The sequence below is a fragment of the Anoplopoma fimbria genome, chromosome 8 (assembly GCF_027596085.1).
Source record: "Anoplopoma fimbria isolate UVic2021 breed Golden Eagle Sablefish chromosome 8, Afim_UVic_2022, whole genome shotgun sequence".
NCBI lineage: Eukaryota > Metazoa > Chordata > Actinopteri > Perciformes > Anoplopomatidae > Anoplopoma > Anoplopoma fimbria.
The window spans coordinates 21373203-21392531 of record NC_072456.1 but is presented as its reverse complement, the minus strand read 5'-3'; the positions used below and the strand labels follow the sequence as shown (position 1 = coordinate 21392531).

General features: G+C 40.7%; 2 protein-coding genes across 2 annotated transcripts in view; one reads left to right on the top strand and one right to left on the bottom strand.

Annotated features, from left to right (window-relative positions):
* Window positions 1–9690, bottom strand: part of LOC129094749 (zinc finger protein GLIS1) — a 68842-nt gene extending 59152 nt beyond the window's left edge. Inside the window, exon 1 of the mRNA XM_054603011.1 lies at window positions 9408–9690. Coding sequence (XP_054458986.1) covers window positions 9408–9690 — 283 coding nt within the window. The remainder of the gene's footprint in view (window positions 1–9407) is intronic.
* A 3739-nt stretch (window positions 9691–13429) lies between these two features.
* dio1 (iodothyronine deiodinase 1) lies at window positions 13430–16088 on the top strand. The gene is made up of 4 exons (XM_054602727.1): window positions 13430–13832; window positions 13942–14085; window positions 14693–14892; window positions 15287–16088. The coding sequence occupies exons 1-4, from the start codon at window positions 13430–13432 to the stop codon at window positions 15350–15352; spliced, it is 813 nt and encodes a 270-aa protein (XP_054458702.1). The 3' UTR covers window positions 15353–16088.
* Window positions 16089–19329: the final 3241 nt, after the last annotated feature.

Sequence of the window (19329 nt, the reverse complement as noted above, 5' to 3'; positions counted from 1 at the left end):
AACATAGGACCACCTAATGTAAGCTCTCTTCAAAGTCAAAAAACTCCATTGACAAAAACAGTGACATCATTTGTACTTTCAGATAAGTCCCCCGTGGGAAAATATGCTCAACATAGCGTACACTTAAAATTATATATATATTTTTGGGTCGGCTGTTCTTGGAGGGGGCTTAAATACATTTTGCTGCTGCCCCCGTCCACAGCATCAAATGACTCTTTTCGTGCCCGTACTCCTGTCTATGTCCCCAAACTGGGGGCTTTCTCACCGCCGTCTACTGTAGGAAACACACCGATAATGGATAAGTATGTCATACAAACCCATTTCACCCTAAACTATCCCTTTAACCTCAAAGTATTGTGTGTATCTTTTATTAACTTTTCAAAGGTTTTCATGTTCAGAGTTCATGAAAATATCCATTCTGTCTTCCACTTTGACCCAAACATCAGCATACACACAAACACACACACACAAACACACATTGTCCAAATGTGCTCACTAATAAAAACTGCCAACAACGAGCCCCATAAGAGATCCTAAGTATCCAACATGATGTTTGTGTTAAGCAGTGTATTATAGAAGCCGACTTCTGGGTCTTGGGGGGAATGTTAAGCACGTTAATGAAGAGTGCATACTGAGGCTATTACTCAGTGTAATATGGATCCATTTAACACACTTACTGCTTAGGCCCATATGAACCATATGAAGAAAAGGGGTCCTACATTTAATCCCGGCAACAGTAAATCAAAGAAGAACAGAACTGATCCGTCTTTAACAAAACCGCTTAAAGCAGAATCATTTCCTCATTTCAGATTACAGGGAAAACACTGCCAACAGAATGAAAACTATACAGCTTTCTTTCCAATGTAATGTGGTGTAAAGAATATAAAGCAGACAGATACTTAAAAGAGCCAGAAGATAACAGATGGCTTTACCGTTTACAGTGGAAAACTTTTGGACAGCGCAACCAACTCATCTGCTAGCTGTGGTTTTTAGTTTCAAAGGCTGAAATCAAGCATCAACATCAGTACAGCAACTACAAGCCAATGTCATCTTAGATTCCTTCAATGGCCTGTTCGGCAACTAGTCTGTCAGAGATGATTAGATGAAGACGCTGACAAGTGACAGATATAAATAGACAATCCTTGGATTAGCTGAGAAAACGGACAAGGGATATAAATTATATATATAAAAATATATAAATAAATGCTCACTCTCCCCTTTCCAAATGTCGTCAAAACGCCCGTCAGGCACAAAACCTCCATCTGTCTGTGGTTGTAGTTGGACAACTACCAGGTGTTAGGGTGTAAGGCTATGATGTAGCAGAGCATTTTGGGAAAACAAAGAATAACTTTTAACAAACCTTTGGTAACATAATATAAGGGAAAAGTACTACTATATTGCTGGCTGTTTCAGTAGTACATGGGGAGTTCTCAAAATATTCTCACACAATGAAAAAAAGTCCACTGCATCCTAACATGGGAAATTGCATCTTCTTATCACATACTTTATCTCCTTGCTCCGATATTAGACCACTGAAAAACAGCTTTCCCCTTCAAATATAATTGTCTGTATAAAAAAAAAAAGTCTGTAAAAATAACCCTAAGCGTTACAGATCACAGTGCTGGCATAGAGCCTTAAACTTTATTAACATCCAGAGTCGGCCTGGCGAAGCTCCCAGCTCCCTGCAACAAGCGTTAACCTGAGCAGGGCATCGGCCTCACTTTCCCAAAAGTCCTCTACTTCCTCTCTTCATGCAGCATCGTGCAGTCTAGATTTTCTACTAAAAAAAAAAGATTGATTTTAACAAAACACCAGTCCACCTGTGCTATAATGCTGCCTGTGTGCTGACGTTGCATGGACAGGATGATATCACTCTCAGCACCGATGGAAGACTTAGAGGTCCTGACTTCAAGCAATACACAAGATATGATACATTATGACTCAAAGATTCACTTGCCAGTGCTTTAAATTTATATCATTGAAAGAATAATTCAATAGATATCGACTCTGAGTTATGAAACTTGGCCCCTCTATCTAGGACAATAAGGCGTACGGATCTATATCTGCCAAGACATAAGGCACATATGAATATCTGAACCCAAATCAAGTGCAAGTTGTCACGCTCCGGTTTTGTGATTGATGTCGACCGACATCATTCACCGACAAGCAAGAGTACCTTTTCTCAAAGCAACCTTTTATTCCGTGGTTCCTTTGTGCACTTATTAGTCCTGGTAAGCAAGTTAATACAGTGCAGGGGCTGGATTGCATTGCACATCCAGAATGCGGGCTTCTATTAACAAGCACTAATAAAAGTATATAAACTGCACTATTAGACTTTATAATGTCTTTCATAGTCCTCTGGGGCGGCGCCAGCCAATGGTGCAGTGAGCTGACTGGGCACTGCCCCATGGCAGCTTCCTGGCAGAGACGGAGAGAGAACAAGAGGGAGGATAAAACTCGGGCTTTTTTGGCTGCTTTCTCCTTTGCTCTAATGAAGGCATTAAAAACAGCCTCGGCTCGCATTATGTTTGCTCATTTGTTTTTGACCACTCAGTTGAAGCCAATGTTTGATTGGCTGGCTGATTTTTGTAAAAAGGAAAAAAGGAAAAACAAGTTGACCATTCAAGCATTCGTAAACTGTTGCTGAAGCAGTTTTAAATGGTGATCTGTTTCCAAAGAAGTGATGCACACTGAGCAACTATTACGTGTCGTAAATGTTACTCACATCATGAGCACAATTCAAAGGAGATAAACTGCTGATAAAGTAGGAGGAAAGTCTGCGTTGGAAAAGATTAAATTGATTGATTCAGACGTCCAAAACTGCCCTTTCACACTCAAACAATCTATGTTTTTTGCAGCTTGTTTATGGAGGTCAGTGAAGCCCTGATCCAACGACTTCATCCCTCTCCTGCCATCTCTCTCTCTCTCTCCCTCTCTCCCTGTCTCTCTCTCCAGCTGACAGCTGCGAGGGCCCAGTCCGCTCTGGCAGAGGCAGCTCAGAGGCAGCTCAGCGGCAGCTCAGCGGCAGACGGCCGTCTTAACTGCCGCACTCAGAGCGGAGCGGATTTTTCTTTGATGAAACACAGCAGCGACGAGCCAAGAACAGCAAGTGGCACAGCCGAGATGTAAATCAAAAAAATAAAAAAACCCACCCATGTGCTAAGTCATACACATAGAGGTCTGCGAGAAGAGCTGCTGCTGTCTGAAAATGCATGAGTAATACAGACCCTACAGACATGTGGTCAGCTGTGGCATGTCTGTCTAGGCAACACGAATCACAGCGAAGTATCTGTAGCTTTACTACAAATAGTTAAAAAAGGTAAAACAAACTGGCTCCAATTCACAAAGACCTGGCAGCTTTTTCTCAAACGTTTAGAGTGCGAACCTTTGTGAGCACTTCTCAGGGCAAGGTTTAGACTAAAAATACATTTTTATGATGACATATCTGAGCCAACTCTGCAGCTTTTTTCTTGATTAAGCCGAGGCCCAGAGCACATTTCTGCTGGTATTCAAAGGATATTTCGGCACTTACTCGAACCAGATCATATTTTTTGCTGTGTGACTGGTTGGATTCATTGGCAGAATGAGAGTTAGCATTCCTTTGGTTACAGTGAGATGCAATAATCACACCACACTGGTCACATAAGAATTAAAAAATTTGACCTGACCTACAAAGACTATAGGGAAGGAAAAGGACAGCGTCGAGGTGGCAGCGCTAAGATTTTAATTAAAAGTTTTTGCATCCGTTTGCTTGTGGCTTCCCACATGCACACGTTCCTTCAGCAACCTCAGAGGACCAATCAGAAGACACTCAACAGCCACAACCTCCCATAAATCTCCTCCTCTCTCTTTGAATCCAGCCTCAGTCAAGTTGACGCAACACTCGTCTCTTCCTCTGCCACTTATCTCCCGTTTTCTAAACACGTCATGTGCACTCCCGGCCAAGTTTGATTGAGGTGATTCAGCCAAGCAGATGCCAGACCAGGGCTGTTCTCTCTCTCACTCTCTCTCTCTCTCTCTCTCTCTCTCTCTCTCTCTCTCTCTCTCTCTCTCTCTCTCTAGTGGCTGTGACTCAGGAAGAGCTCTCATTCCATTACCAAGCATTCCCTCCTCAGCGTCTCAGCCAGACAGAGGTTTACGGGAATACCGCTGCAGAATCATCACCGGGCCTCCGCTTTATGAATCAATGGAACATGCTGCAAACATTACACCCTAGAACACCCTTCCCAGGCAGCACCCTCGCATTTGCCCATAACTCACTGCTGAGCTCATAGGAGACGAAGAAGACGTGGGCTGAGATGCTCTCATGGGAAGGTACTGACTGTGTGAGAAAACTTGTGAAAGGAAGGTCACCATCACTGTACTACTTTGATACACACCAGCAGGCCCGCATCCACTGTATAGTTAAAAATAATTTAGAGGCACAAATGCGAAGCGGGGAATGTCTGGTGGTTTTTTGTCAGTTCCTGTTGACAAATTCTGTGCGACATAATACTGGATGCAAACTGAAAAGTAATACCAAAAACATGCACTGTATAACCTCTTTACAATCTGGCAAACAAAAAAATCCCGGTCAACCTCGGCCGTGAAATTTAGTGAACCACAAGTTGAATAAAAGGTCAAATCTCTTTTAGCAGCAGTGACAGCAAAATGTTTCCTCTGAGGGTCGATCGGTCTTTCACAACATCTGGGAGGAATAGCTGCCGTAACCTTCCCTCGCTGCTACAACCTTTTGGCATATCGACCAACCGTGAGGTTGAGATCCTCAGTTTGTCGGTCAGACTTCAACTGTATTTGATTAATAGATAGTTTGATAAGTTGATGTATCTAGAGAGATGGCATGGATGTAAGTCTTGCTTATAATTCAGAAGGGCACAACAACAAAAAATACAATAATTCAAATAAAAACACACGTTACACTACAACGTCTACACATGGAAATATGATATCACACAAATGGGAATTTCAAGAGATTCATTTCGTAACTTTAAGCCAATTTAACGTTTCAATATAAAATATTATTAACCCTTTTTTGCTTTTGCTCTAAAGAAAAAATGTATGTCTCATGTAAGCCTTTACCTTCCACCACATGGTAGAAGCTTGAGTTCTTTGTACAGGACAGGATTAGGGTCAGCCATTAGCTTTCTTAACAGTTTCCTCATGAAACATATCCAGTAAAGATATTGGAGGAAAAAGATATTTTGGTGTCCCCTTGTCTCCAGACTATGACTCAATTATACATTTCTTATTCAATAGTCACACCGTGGGATAATATCTTCATAATTCTCTTATTTATTCCACAGAACTTTATGATTGATTTAAGATCATACATATTTAAAACAGGCTCCCTAATTTAAACTGTGGTCAAAATCCACACTAAATATTTACACTGCGTCACCTGCTGAATCATTCTCCCCTGGTGATCCATTGTTCCATTAGGGATACTTTTCTAAAGATCTAGACCACTTAAACCCTTTTATCATTGACACATACTACTGTCATACCCCTGATTCAGCAACATGGGTAGAACAGCGTCACAAATGACAACTGGCTCACAAGTCAAAATTAAAAGGAAATACTGACAAGTGGAGGAATAAATAATATGATCTGTGCATACATCAAAGCCAAGCTTAAAGCAATTATGAGCCAGAAGTCCAAAGTAATTTAAGAAATCCAAACCCCCTTGAAACAGCCGAAACAAACACTTCCCCTGAATTATAGCTGTATAAACATTTTATGTGACTCAAATCAGAAGAGTTACTCAGATGAAAATCCTCACCACCCAAAGAAGGCACATTTGGATATTTTAAAATGTGAACACCAGTTCCCTTGTAGGTTAGGCTGAGTGCCACATTTATGATGAATTCTAAGTATATTTTTGGAGCATTTGTATTATCAATTACTCCTCTATATCAAAACAGTTTATGAAGAGAAAACCTTGATTTCAAAGTAACAATGAAATCCATCACACAGCGAAAATACAGAGAAAATTGTTGCCAGCTGTCCACTCTTCTTTCCATGAAGAATAATAATAATAAATAAAAACCTCGTAGTTTGATAGAATTCGTGACTTCACCGAAAGCACTTAACGTGTTTCTCTGTGCACACACACACGACCAAAACTATTCACAAGCTACTGGTAAGCTGTCATTAAGCGTTTGACACAGCAGAGGCTCAAAGTGGGGCTGTAATGGTCGGTTGTTTCTCATAACAGTCAGATTATCACCCCGCGGTCTGACGTCTACAAATGCTGTGGGGGAAAACACAGGAAACTAAGTCATTTTGAGGAAATTCAACATTGGTGCCAATGCCACTTCACCCAAAAAAAGCATGTGTGTGTTTGTGTGTATATACGTGTGTGTGTGTGTGTGAGAGAGAGAGTATGTCAGTGGTGTGGCATGTGGGCTTAGTGCACGTGTTCAGCATATCCTGGCACAGTGCTGTGTGCTTGCATTCAGGTGTGCACACCGCATGTATAAATACGAGTTTATAGAAAACACGTCACGCTGATGTGTGATGGCAAAAGACAACAAGAAATAGAAGCCATAGAAGTGTTAAAAAAAAAAGCTCTGACAATGATTAAATCCAAATATCCATTACTCATCTCTTTACAGGCTGAATCAACAGGCGGCCCTCTGCATTTATCTGAGAGAGGGAGTTTGGGACTACAGCACACTCCTCTTACTAAAACATTTTCCTCAAACAACCTCACACACTGGGCAGCCTCGTCGCAGCCAGGAGAAACTTTAGTACGGTATCGAATGATGCTAGAGTACACACACCATTCAAACCTGATATTCTTTTTCAAGGAGGGGTCAAGTGTTTTTCTTTGCAGGCTAAATATTTTTCCTTGCTGGTTGGCACTAATATTTATAGCACAGTGGACTTGCAGTGTACGGATGATCAGCCTCTGTTCCACTCACGGAGAGCAATACGCACGGTTTCCAAACATACGCACCAGGTGGTACATAGGTCACAACTGCATGTAAGGAAAGAATATAAGGAATACATGTCCTTGGTTTAGATGGGGGCAATTTATTAAAATTAAAATGCAATGGCACAGCAAAGGCGAGGTTGAACCGATTCTGCAAAGGGTTTTGACTAAATTTGGAATATTTTTCTGGCCTGTTAAAACTAAATCCAAGCATGTATAAAGTCTACTGACACAACGGCACTTCAGCTCTGTAACTCAGGCCGTCATTCCTGATCACTGTCAATCTTTTTCACTCAATCTTTCTCAATCATACTTTTACAAAAACACACCTGGATGCACACAAACTGACATAACATTTAAATAAAACACACAGCGTGGATTTGCATTTTTAGGAGTAATTAGGAAATCAACAGAGCAGCACTGAACGAGTACAACGAGTAACACAGCAGCTTCACTCCCGGAAAAATCAATTTTTCAATTTAACATCAGCCGTACACGTTTTTATCAGTTTTAGTAATTGTTCACATTTTGCAATGACAGGGTGCACAGTTAAAAGGTCAGAAATCACCCGTCTGAGGTAAGTTCTTCCTGCAGTGTCTCCGTAGGGAGAAATATTACAGTCTGTGTTTGTTCAAAGATTCCTTTCAGTATGAATCTAAAGCAACGGTTGAGAATGCAGTTTAAACTCCAGTTCAGTCCCCAAATGGGAGTATGTAATACGATCAGCCTGAAATGAGGCATCATACAAAAGACTGATGAGTACTTAGATCACTTTCATACTCCATGCTCAGCAGAAGAGACTATACAACAGAACAAAATGCCAACAATGCAGTGCATATTCATTTAATATAGACATAGCACCATTAGGAGGACAAGTTTAACTGAACACAACTTTTCATTTCTGCATCATGACAGCAAAAATATAATGTGAAAATGTATTAATGCCAAAAGATGCATGTGTAAAATGTTTTGCTGTGTAGTTGAATCAGTATGTGCTGGAGGAAGTACATGTTCGGGGGTTGTTGTTTTTTGCACTCTAAAAAGAGGCTTAAAACTAGATATTGAAACTATTAAAAAGAAAATCACTCCACTGCCTCACAGAGTCAGAGCCAAACAAACAGAGATGTGTCTCCTTCAGCTTTAATCTGCTCGACATAATCCACAAACGCATAACACATCTTGCATTTTCCCACAATTTACGGGAAGCGAGTTCAAAAGCGTTGCAAAGACAATGAGACGATTCATTCTGGTCCGGGATGCTGGGGATGGAGGGCTGAGGGCACAACTGTGCTCCAAGAGAACTCATAAATGCCGAGACACATTCGGCAGACATATGTTTTGTGTTTGGCAAGAAGAAACAATAATCAAATCCGTTGATCCTCTTCTTGCTGCGAGGATGATTGCTAATATAAAAGTCTGTTCCGTCTAATCATAATTTAGGATGGGGCTGTAATTACCTCCGCCCTCTCACAACAACTCTGTCTAAACAGGATGGAGCGAGCTTCCACAGCGACTCAAAGCCCAGTTTCCTCTCTGAATGCTATCTGTATGGCCATGTCATTTCATCTATGTAATTGTTTTTAAAACGTTTTGCTTTCACTGATGAGCCAAGGTCAAACGTTTATCCTATTTATTCTGGAAGGCTTAAAATCAAATATGGGGTTTGAGCCATTTGAGCATATCATTTATCATCTTTAAGATTAATATTGTTCTAAATTTTAGACAAAAACTATAAGTTCTTTTATTTTATAATTTAAAAAAAGTGTTTTAAAATGTCAAAACTTCAAGTTGCCAATTTCCCCATATATATATATATATATATATATATATATATATAATATATATATATATATATATATATATATATATAAGTAAATGAGGCAACATTACACTTATCCTCCAGTAAACTAAACGCTGACATGCCTCGTTAACCTCAATAGAAATTGCACACTTGCTTGGCAGTTATTCCACATACTGTAGGCTACATCACTTCACATGGCACTCGTGTGCAACGGAGACTTTGAATCTGTTATTTATGAATTGGCAAAAGATCCAAGTGAGCTCTGGGTTTAATTAACAGACCTCATCCACAACTGCAAAACGGCGCTCTCATCACAAATACAGAGTATACAGCTTCATCAAATGACGCTCTTGAGGAGCCATGTGGAATAAGCAACATTATTCTGGATTATTGGCTTTTTATCTCAAATAAACTGTAAATTGGTCAAATTGGCCAGACTGACACTGCTTCTGTCTGACTGAATCTGGGTTTCTCTTGTAAAATTTTGTTTTTTAACGATTGCAATAATCATTACAACATTAAATGTTTTTTTTTTTATCCAATTTATCCATCATGTCCAGGAACCACTCCAACGACTTTATAACTTCCAAAAAAAAAGACCTCCACAGCATGACTTTTAAAGACCCGTGTGGTCCTAAGGGTGGGTGGGTGGATGGTGGTGGGGGGTCTTACCTTGCACGGGTGGGAGAGAGAGGCACGAGCGCGGGGCTCTCGCGGCCAGGTGCGCTTTCTCCTCGGGCGCGCTGAGTCTCCTCGGGCCGGCGCAGCTCATGTGAGTCGGGGTGTCATGGGAGCTCCGGCAGATCTGCGACCCGAAACCACCGCTGCCACCGGCTCGCCGCGGGCACACGTCCGCCTTGCTGCCGTACACGGAGAGCGACAAGCCGGTGAAGTCTGCGAAAGTCGGGGTCTGACAGTGGCTGACCATCCCGAACAGCGCGGAGGGGTTCTGCATTGGTGACTCGGCGTTCCCATGCAGTGTCACATTACCTGCACGACGAAAAGAAAAGAAAAAGTAACAAACAAAAAAAAAAAATCAGTGCAAACTGCATCAACACATTGGAGGAAAAATGATTTAACCTCAGGGCTTTGGGGGAACACCTACCTTATTCAATTACCCAGTGAGGAACAGAAAGGCTCTAATTACGCACAGCATGTTTATCGAACTGAAGGGGAGAGAGACTGCGAGCCTGATCGATAGCATCCTCTCCGCGAGGATCAGTCATCAGCATCCCATGTGTGTCTCTCTCTCTCTCTCTCTCTCTCTCTCTCCCCCTCCCCCTCTCTCTCTCTCTCTCTCTCCCCTCTTTCTCTCTATCTGATTGGCACCCGACAGCTTCTCTTGCTCTGCAGGGTTCAGGAGCACCAATGAAGACCGGGTCCGTGTTTTCTGTGGGAGGATAAGATCTGGATCAAGACAGCTGTTTGCAGTTCTGAGCCTGCATGTGAGGTTTTGCGAGCTACTGAATGCTCGAATGTCATGATACTTTATATATATATATATATATATATATATATATATATATATATATATATATATATATAGTGTTTAAAGCTCAAAACATGCAGAAAGTCATTTAACATCGATGTTCTCCAAGCTTTGGTTCAGTATGAATTCATTTTAGCCATTGATCTATTGTTTTAAAACATGTATGATCGAGAGACCAAATACATTTTTCTTTTTTTTTTCTTTTTTTCTTTTGTCATTTGTAGCACTCTCAAGCTATAATTACTATAATTACGTTTTAGGTGACATAGGTGGGGAGATGAGACGCACGCTCCTGGGATCTGAATTATAATACAGCAAAACAAAAGTAGGACATCATTTAGTTGAATTACATTATATAGTTCCAAACATTCCTCTTCAAAAACTTTAATAATCTCTGAAAATCTTCACACATTGAGGTCTTTTTTTAAGCGTTTTGGTATTTGTTTAGGCTTTCTATATTATTATTAACTTCATGAGTTATTATTTGAATAATGGTAAATAACGTCTGACTGTAAAAACAGAATACTAATAAACCGATCCCCTGGATGATTTAAAATGACACTTGCTTAAAAATAAAGACGTATCTGCCATGTCTTACAAACGTTGATAATTACGCTGTAAAGTGTTCTTTCCTGTGTTAAAGCCTGTGTTGAAAGAGCTCTGGTGTTCATCTCCAGTAATAATGTAGGAAATGCTATTCTGCAGCGCCACTTAGTGGCCTCCCAGGGAAGGGAAAAAAACCAACTCAGGTCAGAGTTGACACTGTCAGCTACAACATAAAAGGTTATTATTGTGCAAATACAAGGCGGGTGAAACAAACTGTCAAGTGAAAGTTTCAAACTGTTCTGTAAGAGGTGTGTTCCCGACAGTACAGTGTGAAGTCTAGGATGTAACAGAGGGAAACACTGGATCTGATGGTGCTTTTGCATGCTTTTTGAAATTTAGATCCACGTGAATGAACATGGACGACCAGAGATATATATAGGCCCTTCAGCAGGATAAAGAGAGAAAAAGCACTTATATCTATTTAAACAGTTGGAATTTACCAACTGCGACAGAGACGCTGGTATTGTTTCCACTTTGAGGCCGTGTGTGTTTGTCATCATGGCAAAATGTTGCCCTGAAGACAGTTACTGTAAAAGATAAGATAAGATAAGATAAGATAATCCTTTATTAGTCCCGCAGCGGGGAAATTTGCAGGCTTACAGCAGCATAGGGTAAACAAGAGACATAGTAAAGAAAGACAAGATAAAAAAAAGTATTATAAATAAGCAATAAAAACAGTAGAAAAACAACAATAACTGAAATATAATATTTACAGTCAGAAAAAACTATTTTAACTATTATTGCACAGTGTAATGTATTGCACAGGTTTTTATTGTCATGTGTCATGTGGTCTGCTGGGAGCAGAGCTGGTTGTGTAGTCTGACAGCAGCAGGAAGGAAGGACCTGCGGTACCTCTCCTTCACACACCGGGGGTGAAGCAGCTGGTGGCTGAAGGAGCTGCACAGGGCTGCCAGGGCGTCCCCTATGGGGTGGGAGGTGTTGTTCATCAGGGATGACAGCTTGACCATCATCCTCCTGTCTCCCACCACCTCCACCGTATCCAGTGGACACCCCAGCACACTGCTGGCCTTCCTGACAAGCTTGTTCAGTCTCTTCTTGTCGGCTGCTGAGATGCTGCTGCTCCAGCAGACCACTGCATAAAAAATGGCTGATGCCACCACAGAGTTGAAAAAGGTCCTCAGGAGTGCTCCCTGCACTCCAAAGGACCTCAGTCTCCTCAGCAGATAGAGTCTGCTCTGTCCCTTTTTATATAGTGAATTTGTATGATTAGTCCAGTCCAGTTTATTGTTCAAGTGAACACCCAGGTACTTATAAGATTGCACAATCTCAATGTCCTGTCCCTGGATGTTCACTGGTTCCGGAGGACAGTGTTTACCCCGGCGGAAGTCCACCACCAGCTCTTTGGTTTTACCAGAGTTGATCTGGAGGCGGTTCCGCCGGCACCATCCTAACTCAGTAGCAGGTTTAAATACTTCACCAGGTGTTTATAAACGTCTCTGGACAGATTTTGTCACTTCGATAGCGTTGGAACTGTGCAAATAGCTCTTTTTTCTTGAACTCATCTTCATTCTGCTGTAAAACACGCAACCAAAATGTTTTCTAAAACAAAATGCCCAAATCTGACTCTGGTCAATTTGAACTGGGGACGTAAAATAACAACTTCTGTGCTGTTGCATCTTACCCTCTGGTGGGTTTAACTATACAACCACAGACACCAACCAAGAACAAGTGATGGTGAACTGGTATAAAAAGACAGATGAAGTTAACAATGCCTGCATGGAATACAAGATGTAGGTTATTGTTAAAAAGGCATTGGATTTGTTTGGAAAATCGAGAGCTATAGCCACAAACCGACCTGTTGTTTTGGCAGGTAAAGCCTTTCTACACAAGCAATAGAATTCTGTTAAGGTAGTTTTACTTTGTCTTCCACTTAGTCAAAAAGTAAAAGAAATGTATAGGAGTCCATATCTTTAATATTCAAGTTGTGTGCCTGATGTGCATTTTAAGTTGTTTTGAAATATCCTGCATGTCAATTAAACAGTTGGGATGCATTTCTTTTGTACTAGTCAGATGTCTGGATGGAACAAACTTGGGTAAATTTAAGGAATACGGACAGATTAGGAGCCCTGAACAACAATGAGTCTCTGACCACTTTGGATCCTCCATAGTTCCTCCAAGTCTGCACAAATACCAACATAGTACAGTGCACATATTGTAATACACATATGGTAATAATATGCCACCATTGTTCAGCTGAAAAGAAGTGGGTAAAGTGTAGGAGAGAGGGATACAAAGTGAATCATTTAGCTTTTTATAGTTTGTGTCTATTACAGATTATTTACTACTTACTACTACAATAGCGCTCGCTGTAAAAAACAGTGAGCGCTATTGTAGTGGCTGATGTGCAACTATGCCATCAAAACCCATGCATATACAAGAAAACAGCATCTGAATAGCTGTCCACTGTAGTGACCTCTATGCATGAAAGGGTTAAGTACCATCGTTTCTATCAGTACTGGGAGCTCTTGTGTTTAGGCGCTCCAAAGTTTTTGCTTCTTGCGTTCTATAAAATACGAGCTCTGGAAGAGTCATTGAAGGCAGCTGTTATCAAATGTGCGCCTAGTGGGCGGTAACCTACATGTTTAATACCAGATGCCAGTTTTGCCAGAGACACTGTGTGAGTTCTCCACAAAGGAAAGCAAGCATGTCTCTGCACAGGCTGACGGTGTATTTGTCCACAGCAAGCATGTTTTGCTTCATGATAGGAATGAACCTCATGATCTGGGTTCTGGGTTTCATTTCACCAAGTCTCACCAAGAAGATCATTCTCAAAATGGGTGAAAGGATCACGATGACCCAGAATACCAACTTCAAGTATGAAGATTGGGGTATGACATTTGGCTCTATTGAGTTCATTAAAACAGTCTGCAAACACATGTGGATGTCGCTCGGACAAGATGCGTTTGAGGGCGGAGAAGCTCCGGACACACCTGTTGTCAACATGGAGGGAAAGAAAACAAGTATCTGCAAGTACTTGAAAGGTTCGTGCAAGATTGAATCCTTTGTGTATTGATCAGGTTGTCTCTCTCTGTCCTTGCTCCTACATTGAAAGCTGTGTTGTTGTTGTTTTTATTTATTTTTTATTTGCAGACAACAGACCTCTGGTGTTGAGTTTCGGAAGCTGCACCTGACCCCCGTTTATCTACAAACTTGAGGAGTTCAAGCAACTCGTCAAGGACTTCCAGGATGTAGCTGACTTTATTGTGGTCTACATCGCCGAGGCTCATTCAACAGGTGAGTGAGAGTAACCAAGAGTGAAGGTGTCATGATAGTATCACCTGCGTTTTTGTTGTTGTTGTTGTTGTTGTTGTTGGAGAACAATGCATCCAAATCTGGGGGGAAAGTGAAGCAAACTTTTAGATATCAGCACTTTCCTGAGAGGAAATTTGGAAAGTATTGAAGATGAATGTGAGCCTTGAAAGTAGAGAATAATCTGTTTATCAATGGCCGTCAGAATTTAACATCCAGATGAAATAATCCCTGCAATTGAGGATTTGTAAATGCAGCAATTAAAGATTTACATCTTTTTAAATGATTACATCATTTGTTTCAATTTTGAGTTTATACTTTAAAAGCTTTTGATTATGTCAACATTTTACCAAAATAGTCACATGTTGAGTCATTGGGTTTACCAAAAACAAACAAAATGTTCACTTAAGAAACAGATAAATCCTTGTAGTGTAACTCTGTGCATGGAAATCAGGCTGTGACACCACCACATTCTGGGCTTCATTCCCCTTATGCAACATCCGCAGAGCAGAATTTATTATGTGTTCCATAACTTTGATGGTCCTTCTGTGTTCAGCGTCCAGTAAAATCACATTCTGTATTTCTGTGTCAGATGGTTGGGCCTTTGCCAACAACATTGACATCAACCAGCACCAGAACCTGGAGGACAGGCTGTCTGCAGCAAAGATCTTGGTTCAGAAGGAGCCCCTGTGTCCCGTTGTCGTGGACGACATGAGTGACATGTCTGCCATAAAGTATGGCGCTCTGCCTGAGAGGCTCTACGTGCTGCAGGCTGGGAAAGTTGTCTACAAGGTGAGATCCAGTTCACCAAGTCAATTTGTAGTGATCGTGATTGAAGAGTTTACAGGGAAACGTTTCTGTCACGTCACACTCGTTGCTCCCTTTTTATACAATGAATCGCGTGATTACAAGACCTACCAGCAGTGTGGGGTAAAGGTCCTGATCGTATCTGCACTCACGCTATCGCATAAGAAGGAGCAATGAAATGTTTAGACACAACAAGCAAATTCTAGGCGTGAAGCCAGGCTCATGTTTGCCAAGCCAGTAATGTAGAGTTACATGTTACCAAAAGGCGCGGACACGTCTCTGATGTTTTCTGTTTGTATGTTATTTCAGATTTCTTAGTGAAAGCGGTATCGAAATGATGTTCTTGTGTCATCAATGTTTCCTCTCTCTGTGTTCCCAGGGGGCCGTGGGGCCTTGGGGTTACTATCCACAGGAGGTGCGTTCGTTCCTGGAGAAGATGAAATAAGAAGGTTGTTCATGTATTTGCCATCCGTCCAGTCTCATTTGTAGGGGTTTGTGTTTGTTCAGCAGGTGATGGATATAACACAAAACCAAATTATTATTTTTTTTAAATCAAGATTCAAATAAATGAACTGCTAAATCTACATGTTTTATAGCTGTAGAAACATTATCCGAACTTGCACTAATATTGCCTCAAGGCTCTCCTGTACTTTTGGAGGGAAAAACATTCTCCTACTGTCAATCTCTGAGCTTGAACTCTCCTCTCAGTGCTTCTTAGTGACGGCTGCAGATTAAACCGTTGGCCTCTGCAGCCAGATGAAGTGAAACACAGAGAGACAGTCCGGTGAAGCGTTTGTGTTGGAGACGTCCCAAAACGTACAGGATATGTCGACCAAAAATGTCTTTAATTCTAAGATTTAAAAGATCTTAGACTTTTAAGTCAATGAGAGCACTTGTTTTCCACTTCTCTTGCAGGTTCAGTTATCATCAAGTTCATCATTAACATTGTAAGCTGATTAATTATTAAGGTTTTTTTTGTCAACGAATGCTCCGAGGTAATTTAGCAGGAGGATGTTTTTTTTATATGATGATTACAGTGCAAACCCTTTGGTAACTGTAATCTGATGGATTACTTGAAAAACAGCCTTCTCTGGATTATGTAGGAGCATTTATGATGAGACATGGAATGTTTGCATTATAGTACAATAAAGAACAACCTGGGAAGAAGTCTCCTGCATGAATTTATGTGACCTTCATTGTGCTGCAGTTCATGTATTTTTTTTTATTTTTTATTTTTTAAATCACAACGGTTGATACAAAACAATCAGTTTGAAAAGGTTCCCACACCCCTTCCTCCACTGCCAGCAGAGCTAGATGGAAATGAACGGGCAAATGAAGTCGTTATTCAAATGAAAAGCTGCAGCCATTGTTTGAAACAAGTTTCATCACCTCTCTGAGCCACTGACTCATCCAATAAGATTGGCTGCAAAGCTCCAGCGGTGTTTTATTTTCGCACCATGTTTCTGTGGAGAAAAATGGCCGAGGGCTTTAATGTTGACGCACGCACAGCTGCGTGACACCACACGACGAGCTGGCTGTTGTTTGCTGTCTTGTCTGGAAGCGATAAATGCTAGATGTTCTGCACTGTATGTGGGTCATGCCAAGTTCAACAAGTGCACAAATACGTACGTACACACACACACACACACACAAACATTGTGAGTTGTGATGTGGTGCATTCAGGCCCTGATGTGAGTTAATACCTAACCGTCTACTCTTTGTATATCCATTGATTTTGGCTTCCAGCGTGTCTAGTCTCACTACAAAACTTACTGCCTCTCTTGCTTTAATTCTTATATAACAATCTAAACAAACATGAGTGCATTGCCTTTCAGGGTCTAGGTTTTATTGATGCCTTTTATTAGTGCTGAAAGAGCAACTATTTTCATAATAGAAAATAATGAAGATGCAACAGTTAAATATTTTAATTTCCCTCAAGGTAAGAATGATTAAACTCCCAGCAGCATCATTATAAATAGTTAAATCCGCTTCCCTTTTGTGTTTGTTATAGCTTTTGCTTCCACAACAACATTGAATTAATAACCAGCTCATATTCAGTATTTGGGTAGATTTTAATATCTTCTTGAATATTTTCAGAAATACAACAAAAGAGCTGCATCAGTGGGGATTTGGGCCTCGACTTGTCTGTTTAATGTAAAAGTGACTGGGAAAGTGAACCCTGTTTACCTATTTAAATCTGCTAGAACCTGTGTTTTGTTTCGTTTGTTACAGTTATGTCATCTCTCTGCTTTGTTTATATTGTTATTGCTTTTATTGTTTTTGTCTTTACCATGTAAAGTGCGTTTGAGTACCTTAACAAATAAAATGTATTATTATTATTATAAATACCTGAATGTATAAATCACAGAAGGACAGAGTGGCAAAACAAACTACAGGATCATAGTTCAGGGTTACATAGCTAATACCAGGGTATGGATATGAACAAAGCAGTTGTTGTTTTTTGTCGCTACAGCTTTCATAACCTTAACTGCGTGGCTCTAAAGTTGGAGAACAGGTTTGGCTGCTGCCCAGCCAGGCCACTTCCTGTGGAGAGCAGGCAGCAGCAGCCCAGCTCCGCTTCCTTTTGTTAGACAGGAACCACAGCGCAGTCAGATCCTCCCAACCGTGGACTTTTGTTAGAATTCACGAGTAAATCTTTAAGTAATCCCAAAGCTCGTCCAGTCTATTCAGTTGCGTTTAGGCAGAGATAATATTTAGTTTGAGCCCTGAGGTCTCTGTAGAGCACGGGGCTCTCTGAACCCCACCAGAGGGCAATGTGAAGCTGTTTTTTTACTCCAACAGGAGAGCAGCAGACACAAAGAACATGAGGTTGTTTTTCTTTTTGGCTCCCAGACATTGGAGTGACCCATCTGGCTCAATTTGTATCAATTTCAAACTCCGAATTAGCTTCCTTTTAATCTAATAACCTAATTTGGTTTAAGCCGAAAACTTCAGTCTGGCCATTTACTGTTTGCACTCTTTACTGATGATTTGTAAAGCTCAGTTAATGTTCAGTTAATTTTTATCTTGACCAATCAACTTTTACAAAGAGACAACGGATGATTGATACAAGAAAAGTTAAGGAAATTTCATAGTACAATGAAGCTTTTTTTAAGTGGTTTACAGTCCTGCAGGAAGGGACTATTTTTTACCTTTTAGACTGGTTGTCCTGTTAAGATTATAAATCTTAAGAAAAAGGCAATAACTAATTCCAGGGAGCACACAAATATTCACAAGAATCAATACTGAGCATTGAGTTTCCTTCTTGACTAACACACACATATTGTGATTATAACTGTAAACTCGAGGTTCAGCTACTTAGCAGTTTCGACTTTTCAGCTGTATCCTACGGTTTTCTCCAGCAGGTGGAGATGTACAGATTTTGACTAAACAAAACACAGACAGCTTCTTAATGAATCTCCCTAAAGATCCACTGTGACCAGTCACATTTGGATTACTTGGACTGGATAGTGAGACGAAACCTCGCAACCCACTCAGCCAGGGCTGCTATGACTAGGTGTGGTTGGATGACTCACCAATCACACTCGTGCCTAGACCACCCACTAGGTGTAAATTTGTAAAAGTAAGAATTCTCCAATAGTGGTATTGCTCTCCTTTTAGGTGGTGAATACCTTTTACAGCTGTAAGCAATTTGTATTTTGAGATATATATATTCGTATTACTCTAACTCAGTTTGACTTACTAAAAGGTACAAATCCAAATAGCAAACCCCTTTCCTCACTGAGAGACACATGCCGGTAGGATCCGGATTGATTCAGTAAATCAATGACAGGACATAAAAAGGCCTCAATTAATTAGGGTCGCTAATGTCTATGAATTCTACAAGGTAATTTCACAGAATGATAACAATGCAATCCTCTGGTAACTATAATCTGATCAAAATGTATTTATAGGACAGCCTTCTTTGGATTATGTAGGAGCCATATATTGTTCTTTAAATGTGTTTAAATGCATTTTTTGCAACGCACTTTGAGCTCTATTTTCCTGTATAAAAAGTGCTCTGTAAATTAAGTTTATTATTACTTAACTTAAAAACTGTCATCCTGTCTCACGTCACAGCGGCTCAGCCCGGCCTGCAGACTGTTTCCCCGCTACAAGGTCTCCCTCGCACTCAAGGATTTCCTCTTGTTGGTCTGATTGCTGCGGACTACAGCAAATATTAAATAGTGTAACCTCTTGGGATTAAATGATTCAAATGACACAATCAGAGCTGTTTCAAGAGGAATATAACGGTGTAACTCATCATAACACAGACATCTAATACCTCTGATGAGGAGATCCACTGCAACCATAAAGTAAGTGGTCTGGTGATTCTGGTGCAACCTGCATGCTACAGGCTGGAAGCAGTTACTGGAGCAGCAACAGTCAAAGGAGAGGAGATGTGAATGTAATGTCAGCTGC